Source organism: Phyllostomus hastatus, unplaced genomic scaffold (genome assembly GCF_019186645.2).
Source record: "Phyllostomus hastatus isolate PE091 unplaced genomic scaffold, TTU_PhHast_1.1 phas_contig_209, whole genome shotgun sequence".
Classification (NCBI taxonomy): domain Eukaryota; kingdom Metazoa; phylum Chordata; class Mammalia; order Chiroptera; family Phyllostomidae; genus Phyllostomus; species Phyllostomus hastatus.
The window spans coordinates 18,390,912-18,410,701 of NW_025333735.1; the positions used below are offsets into that span (position 1 = coordinate 18,390,912).

A 19,790-nucleotide genomic window follows, 5' to 3' on the forward strand; every position below is an offset into this window, starting at 1 on the left:
CTGAGCGTCCTCAAGCCGGTTTAAAGGGAGCCTGATGCTGTCATTGGAACCCTGAGGCAGAAGCATTTTTGCTTTAAAGGTGTGAAACCCTTGAAAAGACCAAGTCTCCACTTCCTTAAAAAAAAAATCCATTTCAAGCAGCGGACTGAAATTTTAGAAAGGGACAGGATGAGACAAGTGGCCGCCCGAGGCTACAAAATCAGTGGTGTTGCCTGACTACCCGCGGGTTTTTTCTCACTGATTTTCACCTGGATAGGGGCTGACATTGGTGCGTTTCGTATCAAAATGCCTGTCAACGTTGCCGATATGCAAATTGATTCAAAGAGCTACGTTTGAGTTTTTCTGACACTGTTTTTTCTCTCTACCGCTTTGTAGATTTCCCTCCTCACTATGTGTTGGACTTGGCCAGGTTAGTTGGAATCTTCAGCCTTACGCGGTTTATGTCGTTAGAACTTCTGTGTGTGCCTTTATATGTGGAACAGTAAATCTGTGTTATGTGTTTACAGATGGTGGCTACAGTGGCAGTTCTCTGGGTGGGAAAGGCGCTCAGAGTCGTCAAGTTTCCTGACCTTGACAGCAATGTACCTCGAAAGGTAAATAAATAAATAGATAAAGTAATACTTTATTTTCTGAAAAGAATTCACTATATATATTTTTATCAGTGTGTTGCGTATTCAAAAAGTGCAGCCTTGTTGTCGCCCAATCCAGAGTGGGTATAATGAAGATAAAGAATAAATGTAGTATTTTTTTTAAATTCCATAATCTCTTTAAAATTAAAGAGAAAAAGCCCAAGAAACCATGTTCTTTTTTTTAAATTAATGAACATTTTGTGGGAGTATAACTTTTTGAATGTTCTACATTTAATGTAGCTAGTATATTCTTCATTCATTATTCTTCGGGCTTATATTCTTATTCTTCTGTCTGTATCTGCCTGACTCCTCGTGAAGATGAAATGCATTTCCTTTTTCTGCTGATGTTAGAGCTGTGGGCTGATGCATTATCATACTTTAAAGTGAATAGTGTGTTTGTCCCACATGTTTGCTCATATTCATATTTGTTCCCGCCCCCCCCCCCCATCCTTTCGCTTTCCTGTCTCTGCCATAGTAGTGCTGTTTATCCAGGAATAATGTTGTTTGGACACTATATGGGGGCCAAAATTGGGTATGAGAACTAATCTTATGTTTTAGAGGGAAAGAATTTAATCATATAAACAAAATGTTTCTATTTGAAAGGCCCTGTTTTAGCTATCTTTATTACTGAGTTTTGTTATCCCTTTTTAAATTTTCTAGACGTTTCCACTACCTCTACTATATTTTGGGAACCAAATCACAGGACTGTTCAGCACAAAGAAACTGAAGTATGGATAACTTTATTTTACTAGTGAGGTTAATAAATGTATTCTTAAAACTGTACTTGAATGTCATATTTAACACATTGTTATTGATTTTGAAATAAGTGAAAGGACCAGAAAGCTTCTGTTACTAAATAATGATTACATTAAAGGTTTTAATTTAAGCTCTTTATGTTTAAAGAGAAAGAGGATTTTTGTTTGTTTTGGGTTTTTATCTCTCAGTTTGATGATAGAAATCTTAACATGTTCTAAAATGCTGTGATAAGAGATTTTCATTATTTTTCCAGATCTATAGTAGTGAAGAATATATACCAGGCTTTTGGGATTGAAATTCTTTAATATAATTTATAAATACTATATTTCTTGACAAATTCCATAAGCAAAATCAGAGGGTAGATATGAGAACTTTTGTAGTTTTCCTTTTAACATGAGATAAAATAACAAACACCCTGGTTTAAACATGACTAATATTTTATACACAGCTGTGTAACTATAGAGACAGCCTAATCACTTTTAGAAAGAAGTGACAGCTCTCTACTCCATGACAACATTGTCGTCTTATCCTCTAACCTTCCAACTGTTGGCTTCTCCACTTAAGAAGGACAGTGTGTATTGGGTTATGTGATGTCAAAATTATACACACAAGTAAACCATTTAACAGAAACCCATAGCTTCAGCACTTCCATATGAGGTAAACCCCTGGCATACTTACTGGATGACTATAAAATAGAATGGGGAAATCTATGAGGATCAGAGACAAAGTGTTCTTTATTTCTTCTTTCTTCAGACCCAAGAAACTTGACGGAATGATCATGATGGTATCTATGGAGAGGGTTCCACGAAGTCAGATTTGTCATGGTCAGGGCATCCTTTTCCGTCTCAGTACCCACTTGGAAAGAAATGCACACCTGCTGCAAAGGCTGCTCAATAGAGTTCACCCTTTTTCATCCGTTGTCATCCATCCATTCATTCATTCACGCCCTTTCTTTGATTGCCAGCTAAATACAAGGCACTTTGCAGTGAGATGAGATATATTCATAAATGACTATATTATGGAATATTAAGGGATGTCTCATGGAATAAGATTATTGTAGGTGTTATTTGGAGGGTTGGGAGTGGGAAGAGACTACAGTAAAGAAAGGAGAAAGACTCTGGCTGGCGTAGCTCAGTGGATTGAGCGTGGGCTGGGAACCAAAGTGTCCAAGGTTCGATTCCCAGCCAGGGTACATTCGTGGGTTGCAGGCCAGAACCCCCAGCAACCGCACATTGATGTCTCTCTCTCTCTCTCTCTATCTCCCTCCCTTCCCTCTCTAAAAATAAACAAATAAAATCTTTAAAAAAAAAAAAAGGAGAAAGAGGTCTTTTTTCTCTTAAAGACTAATATGGTTACCCTTCAGGGTGCATAGTATACGTAATAAGTAAAATAAAAAATGTGGCTGTTAGTAGTCTTTGATAATAGATATATGAGCTTTACTGTTTCAGAGTTTGGTGTTTCTCATTTCTACTAGTTTTGTAAAAGCAACCCTTTCAGGCTTTCAAATAAGAATTATTTCTAGAGAGAAATTAGGGTTTAATTTGATCATACCATAATGGAAGGAAAAGATTATCATTATTTTAAAATGCTAATTTGGAGAATCTTTTAAAAACAATTAAAAAATAAATTGTTAAACTTTATTTTACCTAATTATCTTTTTTTCTTTTTCTTTTTATTTTTTTTTGCAGCTTGCCAATGTTTACAGTTCTGAGAAGGTTCTCCATCTTGTTTACAATGTTTGCTGAAGGAGTTTTACTCAAGTGAGCTAAATTTCTAGTATCTAGTCTTTATCAGACTTTAATAACTTAGAAAAGATACCCAGTATAGTAACTGTCTAATAAAAATGTTAAAATTATTTGTCTTGATCTACTTTATCTTTTGGAAAGTTTAAGCAACTTTATCCATTTGCTATAGGAATTGATAGTTTATGGGAGCAGTATTTGGGAAGGTTATGAATTGGAGTTAGAAACCTGTCTGAACATGAGATTTACTTTCAAGGAATCGTACCAACTGCTGCCACTGGGTTGGTATAGTTTTTAATTAGTGTTCCTGGCTTGGCTACTTTTACTACAAATGTGTTGACCTTTTTTAGCTTAAATACTGATTTGCTGAAATTCAAACTCAATAATAACAAATGATAAGAATAATGAAAAATTGAGATGCTTGTTTATATAATAAAATAAGTTGCTTCATCAAAAGCATGCTTTTAAATATCCATTTCCTTGGAAACATATGTTTCCAGTTTAAGATATGACTGTTTATAGCTTCTCTTCAATGAAAACATCTCTCCTTTTTTTTGCCTATGTTGTAAAATGAGTCTGTTTATGTATTTAAATTTTCTTATTTTGTAGAAAGACTTTTTCTTGGAGTATTAAAATGACTGTATTTGCAATGATTATTGGAGCCTTTGTTGCTGCCAGGTAAGATGTGGGCCTATATAAACCTATGAGCATGTTAGAAATGGTCAATAATTATTGATAATGACCAGTTACAATAAAGATAATTTTTATAGGCTAAATAAGAATTATATCTTTGAAAAGCATCCAAAAGACCCTTCAAATAGTTAAATCTTTTTTGGTTTGTTAAGATCAAGGCTAGCAAAAATCAAATTTTGGGGATTCTTAAAAATTAAATTCATGTATTTTAGGATTTATTATACTATTTTCTACTGATTGAGCACATATCATGTGCCACACAATATGTTTAACATTTTATACATATTAGTTATATATTCACAACTCTAAAAGGTATGGATGTAATTTTTCTATTTTTTAGTTGAGGAAACTAAAAGCTAAATTCAGTAAGTTGTTCAAGGTGATACAACTAGTAAACAGCAGAACTGGCTGGATTTGAATCTGTGCCTGACTCCACGGTCTATGTGCTTTTATAAACCATGTAGCATTTTTTTACTTTGCATGCTGCTAAAGAAAATAGTATCTCAGAAAAGGCAAGTGATAATGAATTATTTACTTTGTAGAATAATAAATAATAGAATTGCTTTATTTGGTCTCACCTAAGATATATCAGAAATGCTATAACTTACATAGTTTATTAAATTATTAAAACTTTTTTCATTGTCCTTACGTTTTAGTTTTCAAATGGATGGAGAAAGTATATATCCAAAGACTCAGAAAATTAAAATGATGGCTAGAAGCCATCTACAACATTTTGCTCAGCCCAGATCATGCATATATGGGTTTGATAATGCCACAGATTCTGTCTGACATACATTTTTTATTTGGGAGTTACAATATATCTCTTGGATTGTCTCATTTATACCTTCATTACCTTCATTACATCCCTGTGGTATAGATGGGGGAGGGGAGTGGGAAATATAAGTCAAAGTCTATTCCACCCTAAATGTCCGAGTGAAATTTCGTTGTTATAAAGGAGAGAGGGGCGGGAGATAGAATAATTGGTTACTAGAATTTCATTATATAGCTAACTGTTTTTCCCTCTCAACATTATTGCCTCTTAGGAGAAAAATTCTTTTTTGGGGGGGTGGGGGTGGGGGTCAAACCATTTTATTGAGAGTGTTAAGGCTGGGAGGACGAGATCCGTTGTGCTTGGCCCGGCTGGGATCTCCCCAGCTTCACAGCCGCAAAAAGGGGAAAAATTCTATATGAGCATCCTACTTTTCTTTCGAGGTGCCCTGCTAGTTCGGAAGCTTTTCCTTGAAATTTGCGGGATCCAAAATTGAGCCAAACAAGAGGAGTTCCTCAGGGAACTAACTCTAGCCTACAAAGTTTCTGAGGAGAATTGCTGTCTGGACCAGCCTTGTCTAATTAGAACCTTTTATTTGGGAAAGAGATTGGGAGGAAGGGAATCTGAAACCTATTGTCAGGCTGTTTGAAAGGGGGAGTATGCATTAGGCTAGTTCTGCCTAAAAATGCAGTGGCATAGAGCTCCTCAGAAGTCTTGTTCCATGTAATGGTATAGGTACACCACTACAGTGGTATAGATACATATAGATATGTAGTGTCTTTGCAAAATCACAGAATGTGGGACCACTATTTAGGGTGTTAAAATATGATGGGATATTTTTTTAGATTTTTATTTATTCGGTTGAGTTTAATAAATTCTTATCTCTTCTAAATACTAGAAAACTTCAGTTTCCCTTATGCCAGTGAACATAGCACATAGGCACATTAAATAATTTAAGTATTTGAGTTCTGTGTGCTTTTGGACACTGTTGTAGCTTAATTTCTCACATCAGAAATTCCATCTAGTAGTCCAACCACCTGTGCCGGAGAGTCTTACCTTTTGTGTGAACCTTTGGAAAATGACAGGTTAACAAACGACTCATCCTTTTGGTTACCTTGCCTGTGAAATTGAGCTCCGATGCCTTCTGCCTGCTTCAGGTGTATTATAATAGTGAATTTGGTTGCTTTTGTTGTTGTCTGACTTTGAATTCAAAGCGGTGTGCTGTTTAATGGACATGGTTGTTTATTGTTAATGATTTTAGGTGTTAGTGCTTCTCATTTCTGAAGACTCTATTAGAGTTTAAAATTGCAATTTGTAACCAGAAATCAAGAAATATTAGTAGTTAATAAAATGCCTAATGTTCATGTACCTAAATAAAAAAATGTTCTTGCAATACTGCATTCAGACTTATTTCAAATTAAATGCATGTTCTGTGAATGCAAGTCGTTATTAAAGTGTTGCTTATGTTTTGCAGCTCTGACTTGGCTTTTGATCTGGAAGGATATGTTTTTATTCTGATAAATGATGTCCTGACAGCAGCAAATGGTGCATATGTAAAACAAAAATTAGATTCAAAGGTAGGTAGCAATATAAAGTTTCTTTAAGAGATGTTTACCGAATTTGGGGATGATAATGTTAATTCATCAGGGAAACAGCAGGGAATAAAGAAAACATAGGAGGGTTGGGAAAGACAGGATCTCTGAGGGTAGAGAAAAGTGTCGAAAAGTGTTCCTGCCTGTCTTAGGGGACTTGGTGAGGGACCTGGACAAAAAAAAAAGTATCTGGAAGCCCTTGAGCAGATTTGAGGAAACATGATGTTGGAAGGTGCTGCAGGAAAAAAATGGACTTTGTGTATTTTTCATACAAATAATGGGACACTTTAGGGAGCATTAGCATCTTTCTCAGAGACAGCACTAAGGTCACTGGCCTAGATCTCATGAATTATTTCTAGCTCTTTTCTCTCAACTTGCAGCATGCACACAAAGGCTTTAGAGATATTTGTGTTAGATTGTCTACTATATACTTTTCTTTTTTATTATATACTTTGAGTATAGACATGCTAAATTTTATTTTTAGACCAAGTCAGAAAGCTGAGTTAATTGAGCCACCTTGCTTTACTACCTGATGGTATACTCACAAGATTATATTAGTATAAGAAGAAGCTATATGGAACTGAGGGTTACATATTGTAGGGTTGTTATGGAAGGAGTTGTCCTTTATATCATAATGTATCCTATATGAGGTCCCATGTGAAATATTTATCATAGATATTACCCTGGTTTTTCCTGAATAGCTGATGTATTTTATCTCATCGTAACAGACCATGGCTTTATCTCATTTTCCTACCCAATGTTTTCTTTTCAGTCAGATCACCTTATCTGCTTAGTTTTTAGTTAGCTCTATTATATGTGCAGTGTTTCTGAAACTATTTCATGTCCATTTTTGGAGTTCAAATCATAAATACCACTGTTAACCTACTCTTTAGTAGTGTTAGTATTGAGTTGGTATTGTCTTGGCAAGGGGCTTTGCCTTCTCCAGAAAGAGCTGGGAAAATACATGGCCATCCCAATAGTTCTCATTTTCAGAGAATGTTTGTTTATTTTTTTAAAGATTTTATTTATTTGTTCTGAGAGGGAAAGAGAGAGAGAGAAACATCAATGTATAAGGGATACATCCATAGATTGCCTCTCACTGCCCCTAACTGGGGACCTGACCCGCAACTCAGGCATTTGCTCTGAATGGGAATTGAACTGGCGACCTAAGCCACTGAGCCACACTAGCCAGGGCTAGAATGTATATTTTTAATATCCTTGAGGAACTAGGGACAGTGTAGATCTGTTTCCAACAAATTTTCTTTAAACATACCTTTTATGTCTTGTTCTCCATGTACTTACCATGACAACTCCGTATGATGATTGCATTTTAATGGAAGCTGCTATTAAAAAATTTTTTATCTTTTTGAAACAGCTTAAGAAAAGGGGCCAGTTAGAGATTTAGTTTTATTCTGTTTTGTTTTTTTTTCCTTTCAGTCCATTTGTTGTCTTAGAAAATAGGTATGAGTAATACTTCATTTGTCTGGCTGCCTCAGCTGTTTCAACAGTACTGTCTAGTAGAGTTTTTCTGTGATGATGGAAATAGTCTGTATTTCTGCCATCCATTAATGGTAGCCACTAGCCACATGTGACTGTTGAGCACTTGATAAGTGACTGGTACAACTAAAGAACTGAATTAATAGTTTAATGTAATTATAATGAAATTGAAATAGCTGCATATGACTAGTGGCTGCCTTATTCAACAGCACAGTCTATCCTAGAACCTGGAAAAAAGCAAGGAGGGTTTCTGAGTAGTAATTTATTCCCAGGAGAGCTCTTTAGTTTCATATTCAGAAATAACTTGTGACTTACTTATATAAGACCTTTTAAGCATATTGATCTGCTTTTCATGGATTAGGAGCAACAAACTAGAGGATGGAATTCTATTTAGAGCCAGAGAGAGGCTTACCAGCAGTATAAAAGGCCAGCTAATAGCAAGAGAAACAAACAGGAAAACTATAAAAATCAGATGGAAGTACTCAGAAATGATTCAGGGGCTGTTACACAGCATTAAGGCCAACACCATATAAGAACACAACACAGTAATGCATGTTTATGGTGATGCCCTAAGTTAAATTTTAGTCTATGCACTCTCTTTAAGAAGTCAGGGTGAAAGATACTCAAAACAGTTTAAATGTAAAAAAAAACAGAACAGTTTGGCATTTAAGTTTTCAGCATTTGTCAGTTGTCTGGATGGAATGTGCATGTGTATGTTGTGTGGTGTGTAGTCATCCTTTTTGAGAGGTGGAATTAACACCCAGGTCTCTGGCTCCCTGCGTACCTGTTGCTTAAGGTTGTTTGGTCCTGTGGCCTTTTTCTTGTTGCTTTAGAAATTAGGTGTGCCTTTTCACTGAGGGCTGTGGTGGCCACAAGCAGTCAGTTCTTTGGTTGATCAAAGAGGTAGTAACGTCACACTGAGAAGCTCTTAATAAATCAGGAGTTTTATTACCTTTAATTCCAGAACTGCTTATACTCATGGCCCTTTGAGCATGAGTCACGTGACATGAAAACTTGGTGCTGCATTTCAGACATGAATGCAACTATTAAATTTAAAACATTTTTAACTTTAAAGAAATCACACAAATAATGCATATTTACAATGGAAGTGGCAGAAAACATTAGATAAGCAGTAGGAAGAAAGTATAAATCTTCCTTAATTCTACCATCAAGGGAGAAGTGCTGTTTTGATGGTTGTCCTTTAGTATGTGTGTGTGCATGTACACACTTTGTGTAAAATTTTGAAAGAGCAATGATGTATAATGTTTTCTAACCTACAGTTTTCATCTAGTACTGTTTCATGAACACCTTTCAGTATTACTAGACATTTTTAGTGGGTGCATTATATTTAATTGCATGGTTGTGTAATAGCCTAGTCAACTAGTTTTCTGTTGTTGGATATTTGTTGCCAATCTTTCAAAGCTTCTTCTGAGAAAGTGGTTTAATTTTTTACATAATTCAGTGATCTTTCAGTGACAGAAGTTAGACAAATACCACATCCCTATCCTCACTACTCCTTTGCCCCGGCCTCTCCACTCCTCCCAATCTAAACTCGGGCCTACTTTTTCAGGTGACTCTGCTTCCTGGTGAATGTCCCAGAAGTGTGTGAGTCAGAGCCAGACCCAGAGTCCTCACAGGCTCCCTGTGTTTGAAGATGTGTGTGGTCCTTCATTGCTCCCTGGTAGCCGAGATTACAACTAGTCATACTAAGTTTTAGGAATTGTAGTTATAATAATCTTGATTTTTAATGTACTTCACATACACATTTTCAGAAATAATCCACTGGAAAGTTACGTCTGTCTGTGTTGGTGTAGGGGTGAGTCTGTCTGTCCATCTATCCACCTATCTCTCTTAAATGGTACTCTGTCATGATTCTGAAAAGCCCACATGAACCTGATGACTTTTCATTCTGTTCTGGAAAGGGAAGGGCTGTGGGAGATATTTCTATAGAGCTGTGTATATATGTTCAACATAACCTCTTTCCTCATTACTTTTTTTAAGCAACAGTTGATGTTATTTTTATTATCTGATCTTAAACACTCAAGGAATTTATTTTAAATAAATTTAAAAGCTTATTCTCTGTTTTTCTTTTGAAAGCCCAGTCTATTTCTTTATATTTGATAACTCCTGACTTGCCTAATTTGCTGCATATATTGTGGGGGACCTGTGTGTAATGAGGCGTGGTGCTTTATTTAGGGTTTTGTGTATCTGTCTGCTAGAACCAAATGAAACACCTAATTATTTACTCTCCTAGGAGCTGGGAAAATATGGTCTTCTCTATTACAATGCACTATTCATGATTCTGCCCACCCTGGCCATTGCGTATTTGACAGGAGATGCACAAAAGGTAGGACTTTCTAACTGTGGTTTAATGGCTTATGTTACTTAATTGTGTTGTTATTTATAACTAAAAGATAAGCTGTGGAGTTGTTGAATAATGTGCTTATTAAGTGACAAAAAAACTGATAATTTACTTTTTAGCTTGCTAATGTCATGCTAACCTTTTTTCTTGGCATAGTTATTGGATAGTACTAAAGTGGCTCAAAATAGCTCTGGCTGTCAGCATAAAAATCATGCCTGCCAACTAGTGTCCTTTTCTTATGGCCCAGCAGGATGGAGGAAGGGAATTTTTACATTTTACTAAACTAATAACAGTAGCAAACTCTCCTTGAAAAAAACAAAAAATCTTGAAATAGTAGAATTCTTCAAACTTAAGCAAAATTTGAGGCATCTGTAGAAGCTCTCTGTTTTGGTATAAAATTTGCCATCCTGGCTTAAATCCTAAGCTGTTTTTTTCCTCAGGAGATATTTAGTGCTGTGCGGTGACTTAACCATATAAGTAGCAAGTAATATAATAGTTTACTCACTTCCTGCAAATGTTCAGCTAAATAAATCCAGAATAAAGTAATAAAATAAATACAAGAATTTTTTTCTAAAACAACCCTGTATTCATAGGCAAAAGTTGATACCATTTTGTTAGAATTCACAAAATTTTGCAAACTTTGTAATTGGAAACCTAGAATTCTGCCAAGGATTTCTGTACCAAGTTTCCTTCTGCTGATTCCTCTGGCTAGTAGTTTCTCAGAATAAATGTGTTGGTTATTTACTCTAATAACAGCAACAATTCACACAAATCAGTGGGAGCTGAAATAAAGAAAAGGTTTTTGGAAATACTTAGACTGTTAAAAAAAATTACTTTTGAATCAAAGGTAGGAGAAAACTGCTTATCAAGCTGCTTTTTTCCCTTAACAACTTTCTTTTAAAAAACTGGCATAGATCATCTTCAACACGTGTAAATTTTTTAAATGAACTCTGTGACCTGGCTGCCAGAAGGTCTACAAATGACACCAAAGTAGAAAACCCAGCTATTACTCTAATAAAATACATAAGTATTTTGTGGCTGCAAAAAAAGTAGAATGAGAAACTAACATTTATTGAGTCCCTATTATGTGCTAGTAGTCACTTTATGTGTGTGATATAATGTAGTTTTCATAACAGCTTTAGAAAGTTTGAATTATCTGTATTTTACCAGTGTGGAAATAGAGGTTCAGAGAGACTTACCAGCCCAACGTCACATTGTCTGTGGATAGTAGAGGCAGGACTTCAATCCAAGGCTGATTTCCAAAGGCCATGGTTTTTCTACGGTGTTTGGCCTTCCTCTAGCAGGAAGCAACCCTCACTCCTTAGCTTTAGGGCAAGAATGTAATATAAAATAACCAGGCCCCTCTTGGCAACACGCATGACTCCAAATCTTAAGGCCAATCTGTACGTGAGAAAGTTGGAAGGATTAATGTGGTTAGGTTATTGTACAGACTTGGCAAATAAGGAATTTTCATTAACTTGAAACTCTGACTAGTAGCTACTTGAAAAATTGAATCAAAGGAGAAATTTCTTCATTCCAGAGTGATTGTCATTTTACAAATTATGTGCATAATTCATGTATACTTCATAGTTTAATAACACATTTAATTTGAAATGCTTCAATATAATTAAGATTGTTAACTGATTGTGGAAAAATTACTTTGGCACTTGTATTAGGATGAGATTTTAGATTTTCCTCCTTTTCTTCTTTTAAGAAGAGGATTGAAATTTGAGTAATTTTTCCCCCCAATGAAGCACCAGGTAAAGGTCAAGAAAGCTTTATTTTGGGACAATAATAGTTCATCTAAACTTTCAAGTTGGGATGATAGACTAATTATGGAAGATGAACTCATTGCTCTGTGATCAAACCCTATAAGTATTTTAACTCTCACATGTTTGTTTATTCTCACTCTTATTATTAAAATAATGTGGTTCTTGGTAACACATTATTTGGCTGTGTATGGACATACTGGCTGGCAGTCTTATGATCCCACAATCTTTTTCTTATGCTTTCTCTGTAACCTACTCCTCTTCTAACATTCTCAGGTGGTTAAGTGCTATTGTGTGTCTCATAGTGTTAGGCTCAGGTAATAAGAAAAAAGAAGAGGAGTTAGGTGGTATTCTTACCTTTGTGGACCATACAGTCACCTTTTGGAGCAGACCTGTCATCAGAGCAATAAACTATTACAGGTTTTGTGGGAGAAATGTTTTGGGTGCATTGTGGGGCATAAAATGGAAGAGGGTCAGGTCTCCTTGCTGGGGATGGAATGCCTCAGGGAGCTTTGCCTATGCATAAAATTAAAATGTAAGTGGTATGAATAATCAGTTTTGTTTTGGTAGGTTATGAATTACATTTGAAACTTAGAAGTGAGAATTCTAAGTTTGACTCTGTTCCTAAATTCCCGAGAATTAAGCTCAATTCAGATTAGTGTTTCAGAGTATCTTCCTTGTGCTAAGAAAGCCCTATGATAAGTTCTCTTCGGAATATATGAGAAATGTAATATAGTTCTTGCCACATTTGGAAGTCATTTGTTATTCTGCAGAGATGGTGTAAGATCTAGCACCAAAGTGCATGTCCATCAGTGACTACTATAGGCATTCAAGTTAGGAAGAAACTTATGTGGGTTGAATATTAAGCAAGATTGGCTTTTTAAAGGATGTAAGTCTTGGTTTTTTAATCTAACCAATGCAACAAGTAATACTAACCTGTTCTAGGGGTTGTTGAGCTATGACTTAGGTGGTTGAGTGGTTTGCTTTTATTACCTAGCCCAGAACAATGGGTGGAAGCCATAGACAGCCTAATGTGTCCCAGAGGCACGCAGAGGCAACCTACAAGAGGCTGCAGTTTATTTCTCCCACTGGAAAATTCAGTCTTGTGGTAGTCAGTGGGCTGTTTGAAGTCTGGCAAAAAGAGTTCCCATTAAAGAGTGGGATATGTGGAAGGATTTCAGGTAACAGTTTTCTTATAAGTCAGGTTCATTTTCAGTGTGTGTCTTTTTAGACCTGTGCTTTTTCTCCAAAGTATGTATACCTATAAGTGGACAGACAATCATGTATGTGCACACATTTTTTTAAAAAGATTTTATTTATTTATTTTTAGAGGGGAAGGGAGGGAAAAAGAGAGGGAGAGAAGTATCAATGTGTGGTTGCCTCTCTCATACACCCCCCACTGGGGACCTGGCCTGCAACCCAGGCATGTGTCCTGACTGGGAATTGAACCGTCAGCCCTTTGGTTCATAGGCCAGCACTCAGTCCACTGAGCCACACCAGCCTGTGCAGGCATTTTTTTAACGAATGGGTTCTTTTTCATATGACAGTTTATCTTTAAATAAAGCTGTCCCCATATTAACAATTAGGGCATTCTTCTGACCTTTAGTAATAGTTTACCCAAAGGGTATGATGCCTTGTATTTGACAAGATGTGCTCACATAATTTTCCCTGATCCTCACTGTATACCTGTGAGGTAGGTTGTTATCTGATTTATAGAAGTTAAGGACATACTTAAGGTTGCACAGTGGCAGAGCTTAGAACTAGAGCCTGTCTGACTCCAAATAGACCCCTTGCTGTTTGCCTGACTACATCTCTGCTCCCTCCCTGAGTTACATTTTTCTGCTGTTTGGGGCATTGATGCAGGGCTTTCTTACAGAAGAAGCTACTGAGTCTGAGAAACACCTCAGGGTAGAATTAAATGTGGGGTCTCTGTAGCTTGGTCTTGTTGTTACTTAATTGTTTACAAATAATTGTATTTCTTTCATTCACCAAATATTTATTGAGTGTTCATTATGTGTCAAGTGCTCTTCTAAGTTTAAGAAAAGACACATTGCTGCTTTAAAGGAGCTTGCATTCCAATGTCATGAGATAGGCTAAACATAATTGTATAGTAAGAGCTACAACGAGAACTATAATGAGGAGAGTGATTGGAAAAGTCCTATTTTGGGTAAGGTGATTAGGGAAAGCATCTTTGTAGTTTCATTTGAGCAGACACAATAGGATTGAGGCCACTTTTTGTGGCTCTTTAGAAGGAGTAATCTAGGTCAAGGAAGAGTACATTATTAGGTGCTAAAGGGGGGGTGCTTAGCTTGTTCACATGGAACATTTTTTGAATAAATAAATATCAGGAAAAGTCAAGATGGGCCTTTAAAGATGTGGAGGAAGAGAAACAAAAGGTACATTCTAGGTGTAACTAATAGCATGAGTACAGGGACAATTGTAAGAACCAGACCTTTCAGTATGATTTGATTAGAAGGAGGAAATCAAAGATTTCTGAAACTTTAGATGAGACATTAGCATCTTGTTCAGACCTCTTATTTCACAGATGAGGAAACTAGGGCCCAAAGAGGGCTCAGGACTAGAACCCAGATTTCCTGACTCTATGACTATTGCTCTCACTCTTCCCACCATACCACACCCTGCTTCCTTATAGTTGGGGCCCATGCTAAATACAGGAATTTGACATCACTCTGCGGGTAGTGACAAATCTCTAAAAGAAGTGGTATTGGGGAGAGACTTTGGGGCCAGAAGGCAGAAGGCCAGGAATCTTTTAATTCTCTTTCTGACCATGGCCTGACTTTGGACAAGACCCTTACTCTCCAGCCTTGTTTGTCATGTATAAGTTGAGTAGGTTGGATCAACCAAATTGGTTGGGTCTCTAGGTATGGCCCTTTCCAGGGCTGAGACAGAGTTTCTGAGAAGTAGAAGGATTGTCGGTGTGAGGACAAGGCTCTCGTTCTGACAGCTGGCTCAAGCCCAGCTGCATCCTGACTCCTGATAGATAACTGGAGCTGGTAAACCAGTCTCATCTGTTGGGCTCCAGGCCTTCCTAACCCAGATCTGTTTGCATGGAAGCTCTTTATGTGTCGAATGAAAAGATCTGCAAGATAAATTGTTAAATGAAACAGCACAGTGTAAAACAGTATGTATGATATGCTACCTTTTGAATAAAATAAGAAAACAGTAAGGATATATATGCACATACATTTTATTCACTTATTTAAGTAAAGAAACTGGAAGAATATACATTACAACTAATAAAGTAACCACCAGGGGGTGTGTGTGTGTGTGTGTGTGTGTGTGTGTGTGTGTGTGAGTGTGTGAGAGAGAGAGAGAGAGAGAGAGAAATACAAGGTGGGTGTGGAGGAGTATGAAAGTTTCCTCTACCTTTCCAGGTTCTTTCAGCTGGTCTAATAATTAAATCTACATGAGACAGATTAACAAGAGAAAAATAACTGAATTTAATTACATGTGTACTTATGGGAACCACATACACATGTGAGGTTCAGGGACAGAAAGAGAAAATGCGGTATGTATGGCATTCTGATGAAAGGATAAGGAAGGGCGCTGTGGGGCTTCAGAGGAAAGTCATGCAGGTTGGTAAGAACACAGGTTTAGTAATTAGTAGTTTGCCCAACCATATAGATAGGTCAAAAGGTTATCTCTGATAATCTCTTATTGTGGACAAGGCCCTTAATTTAAATTTTCCAGGTAGTTAGGGGAGGAGGGTGGAAGTTTCTCTTCAAATCTGCAGGGTGTCTGTTGCTTTTAATACAAAATAAGCTGTGTACCACAGAGGCACATCTTTGGGTGACTTGTTCTGAACCCCTACACAGGAACAGGAAGGAGTGGGAGACTCTTTTTATATTTTTTGTTGTATAACCGTGTAAACGTATTTTAAATTATATTTTATAAAAGTAACAATAAGAAAAAAAATTTTAAATTATTTTTTATAAATAATGGCTATACAGTGATGAATCCTAAATTTTAAAATAACTGGGAGAGGTGAGACAAATTAACTTAATTCTCATGATTCAGATTTGTACACTCTGAACTTAGGATACAAATTGAAGCAAAATTAGATCCAAATTATTTTTCCCTAAACCTCAGTGTTAACCTTAGTAGGCAGAGGAGGTAAATTCCTCTGTTAGGACAGGAATCCAGTCAGAAGGCCCTGAAAGGTCAGCTCCCAGGGAGGCCGGAGTTATACAAAGCAGTAATGGAGCCAACACAGCCTTCAACAAAATGGCCAAGGAAGAAAAAACGGAATTACCATAAAAATTGAAAGGGAAGATCCAATTGAACAATGCATCCCAGTAAGCACACAATATTGTACAAGTCATTGGCAGAGTACTCTGAGAAACCAAACTAGTGCGTGTGTGTATGTAATTTTTTAAAAAATTTATTCAAGATTCTCAAAGTCTTGGGTTTACCAGAAATCAAGGAACCAATACTTCAGCATTTAGTTTTTTAAAACATATGTTTTCTAACTTTAAAAGATTCTCCTTAAAAAACAGAAAACTTGTATCATGCAAAAGCCACTTACTGTTAGTAAAAGATATCTAGTTAACTAGATAAAGGTGGGGCAACCATTATTTGACCAACAACTCCCAAACTGTCAATTAGGACAGACTGTGTTTAAACTTGTTAGTTGCTGCTTCAAAAGGGGATGATGTGGGGGAAGGGGGAAGGGTTTTTAGGAACAACTGTAAAGAACACATGGACAAAACCAAGGCCGGGTGGAAGCAGAGGAAGGAGGTAGGGATGGCTGGGGCCAGGGTGGGTAGTGTTGGGGGGTAAATGCAGACAACTGTAATTGAACAACAATAAAATAATTTATTTAGAAAAGAAAAGGGAATGTCTACAGCACAAAGCCAGTGATTCATAGAGTCCTAGGAACCGGAGCCTGGCCTTCTGACAGCACACCCTGCTAGGTGTTCTCATGTAGGGATGGAAGAACAGACCCCTTGCTGTCGATCTTACAAGGCCAGTACTGTAGGCACTGGTACATCATATAATGTCTTCATTGTAGCGCTGGTTCAATTGCATGGCTCAGATGAGTTTTACAGGAAAACTTGCTGCACAAATCATCTAGCTAAAGGTGTCTCTTACTAAGCATTGCTGACTAAATTAGAATTTTTAGGCTGTTGGTTTAGCCTCTCCAGAGTTGTTCATCTTTTCTGGGTCATTCCTTGGACTATAAAGACTGATTCTCAAACCCTGAACTATTCTTTCCACATAGAGACAGGTCCCTTCTACTTTCTGGATCTTGGTATTTCCATACGTAAAATGAAAAGGTTGTTGAATCAGTTATTGCCCCATTATGAATGACTAGATTTCGCTCTCTGTCTGTATATCATGTTATTGACAAAGTAATGTTTTTAGCTGTTCTCACTTGGAGGATATTCCTTTTTCAAATAAAGTGACTTGCTGATAAGCTGGAGTGTGTGGTTTTGCTGTGAGACATAGGTTTTCCACAGGTGGCAGAGCCTAGTTAGCAGAGGTAGCAAAGATACCTGAGTTCCAACTCCTTGTCGGAGCTAGGATCAGGAAGTAGAAAAGTTGTGGCAAATAGTTACAGCAGTGCAGAGAGCCGAATAGGTGACCTAGGACTACCTTCCCAAGGTAGGGAGGGAACTGCGCAGATCATTTGCACCACTGATGTTATCTTCTGTCTTAGCATGTTTCTTAGCAGTTTACTTTTTAGCATACAGATTCAGTTTCTTTCAACATAGTTTTTTTGGCGAAATAATTTTCAAAATAGAATTGCATCATTCATCAACCATTTTCTTTACCATGAAGTCCAAAGACTAAGTGGTTTATTTTTAGAGTTTATACTAAGTCAGGAGGTATCAAAACAAATAAGATGTCTCAGTCATGATCAGAACTTTATATCATGTATCAAGTAAATTGGCTATTGTGTGCTTATTTAATTTTCCTGGAAATGAGAATGGTTGAGTCTTATACTAAAGTGCACATTGAAATTATTTCATTAGATTAGGGGTGGTAAATCGGTGCTGTCATCCTGTGCTTTTTGTATATATAGCACCATGTAGTCATAGCACCTTTAGCTAAGCCTAGAAATAGCCTTAGATGGTTTACCAAGGCAGTGGTCCAGACACCCAGAATCAGTCAATCAGTTTACATATAATAACTGACATCACTTATCGGGAATGAGACAAATCTGATTGTATCCCTGATTGTGTTATTGATTATATCGTGTTAGTGCCTAATATTACTTAGATACTCCCTTTCTCTCTTAATTTCCTTAACTGAAGCAAGTAAAAATCACTTTTTCATTAATTTTTTTCCAAATATTTTTATTTAAATAAAAGTTTCATTCAAACCAAATGCCTAGTTTTAGGAAGTTCATTTAACCCATTTGTCCAATGGTTATGCCACATTCATTTCATGCCTGTGGTGCATATTGGTTTGTGGTATTTGTATTACATCCATCAGCACCTAGAACCAGAGACTTGGTTCAAAGCAGAAGGTAATCTAAGAAGGCATCTTTGTATATTCAGACTGTAATCACAGTCAGGACTCAGCCAATACTGAAGATTGTAGGCCATGTGGCAAAGAGCCCATCCAGTTTTACCACACAGAATGAGCAAGCAGGTCATTTTCTTATGTCTTCTCTAGAGGCAGAAGTTCTGTTTTAAAAATTTTTCCCTGATTAACAGTATATGTGTTCACTGTGACATTCATTTTAGGGAGAAGAAAAATTTGCTTGCAAATCTACCACTGAAAGATAGTAGTGGTGTAAGTTTAAGTCAATAATAATCTCTTCTGTTGGAATTCTGTATACATTCAAAGTGTCTGCATTTCATTCTCATAAGAGGCAGGTGGAGCAGACTGTTTTCTATCTTTGTAATATAGATAGAGGCTTAGAGCAGTTATAATGATTTTATGATGGCCTCACAGAAAATTATTGGCAGAGATAGAATTAGAACTTGCTCTTTTTGACTCAGTGAGCCAATAACAATAACTGGAGCCATCTAGGAGGAAGCACATCAGAACATGTTGCCTTGCTTTTGGTTTTCCCCAGTAGTACAGACAGAAAGAAGATGGGTAGGGGGCTGTACAGGCACTTATTAGCTGGATAACTTTGGGACAGTTACTTAAGATTTCTGAACCTAGGACATAATAGGCACTAAATACACAATGGTTTTGACCTTTTTTTAATTAAAAAAATATATTTTTAGATTTTATTTATTTATTTTTAGAGAGAGGAAGGGAGGGAGAGAGAGAGGGAGAGAAACATCATTGTATGGTTGCCTCTCACACCCCACCCTATGGGGGACCTGGCCCGCAACCGAGGCATGTGCCCTGACTGGGAATTGAACCAGTGACCCTCTGGTTTGGAAGCTGGCATTCAACCACTGAGCCACACCAGCCAGAGCTACCATTTTTTTTAAATACTATTTTTATGTAGGGAGAGTGGACACCATTGTACTGTTAGCATCATATTTATCCTACAGCTATACTTTCAAATGGTTACTGTGTGTTCTGTGGCAGCCACAGATCCATTTTTGTGGCAAAGTACAGGAATGTGGTAGGCTCCTTGTGCCATAGAGTGAGTAGCCTTCTCCAGAGGTGGGCTGAGTATTTAGGAAAGGGAAAAAAAAATCTCATGAAAATTATTTTTCTGTTTTTGAATTTTATGTAAATGGAATCATGTCCATGAGATTTATTTTAATATTCCACAGATACAGTTATTATATTCCCAGAGGGGACTGTGTAGTATATATTTGGGGTATTTTTCTGAATACAATGTAATGCCCAGTGTAGAGAACCTTGGGCTTGGAGCATGTAGACTCAGGTCCACCATGTAGTAGCTGTATTACCTAAAGTAAGTCACTCATTTTCTTCTGGGGATAAGACTTGGCCTTTTTACCCCACAGGGTTGTCATGAGAATCAGATGACATGATGTATGCAGAAGTACTTTGTAAACTATAAAGCTCTCCACAAATATTGTAA

The 19,790-nt window shown here is 36.9% G+C and overlaps 1 protein-coding gene across 1 annotated transcript in view; it reads left to right on the forward strand.

Moving 5' to 3' along the window:
* Nucleotides 1–19,790, forward strand: part of SLC35D1 (solute carrier family 35 member D1) — a 46,155-nt gene that overhangs the window by 1,737 nt on the left and 24,628 nt on the right. The window contains exons 2-8 of the mRNA XM_045835355.1: nucleotides 376–409; nucleotides 507–593; nucleotides 1,290–1,357; nucleotides 3,074–3,145; nucleotides 3,737–3,805; nucleotides 6,064–6,166; nucleotides 9,933–10,025. Coding sequence (XP_045691311.1) covers nucleotides 376–409; nucleotides 507–593; nucleotides 1,290–1,357; nucleotides 3,074–3,145; nucleotides 3,737–3,805; nucleotides 6,064–6,166; nucleotides 9,933–10,025 — 526 coding nt within the window. The remainder of the gene's footprint in view (nucleotides 1–375; nucleotides 410–506; nucleotides 594–1,289; nucleotides 1,358–3,073; nucleotides 3,146–3,736; nucleotides 3,806–6,063; nucleotides 6,167–9,932; nucleotides 10,026–19,790) is intronic.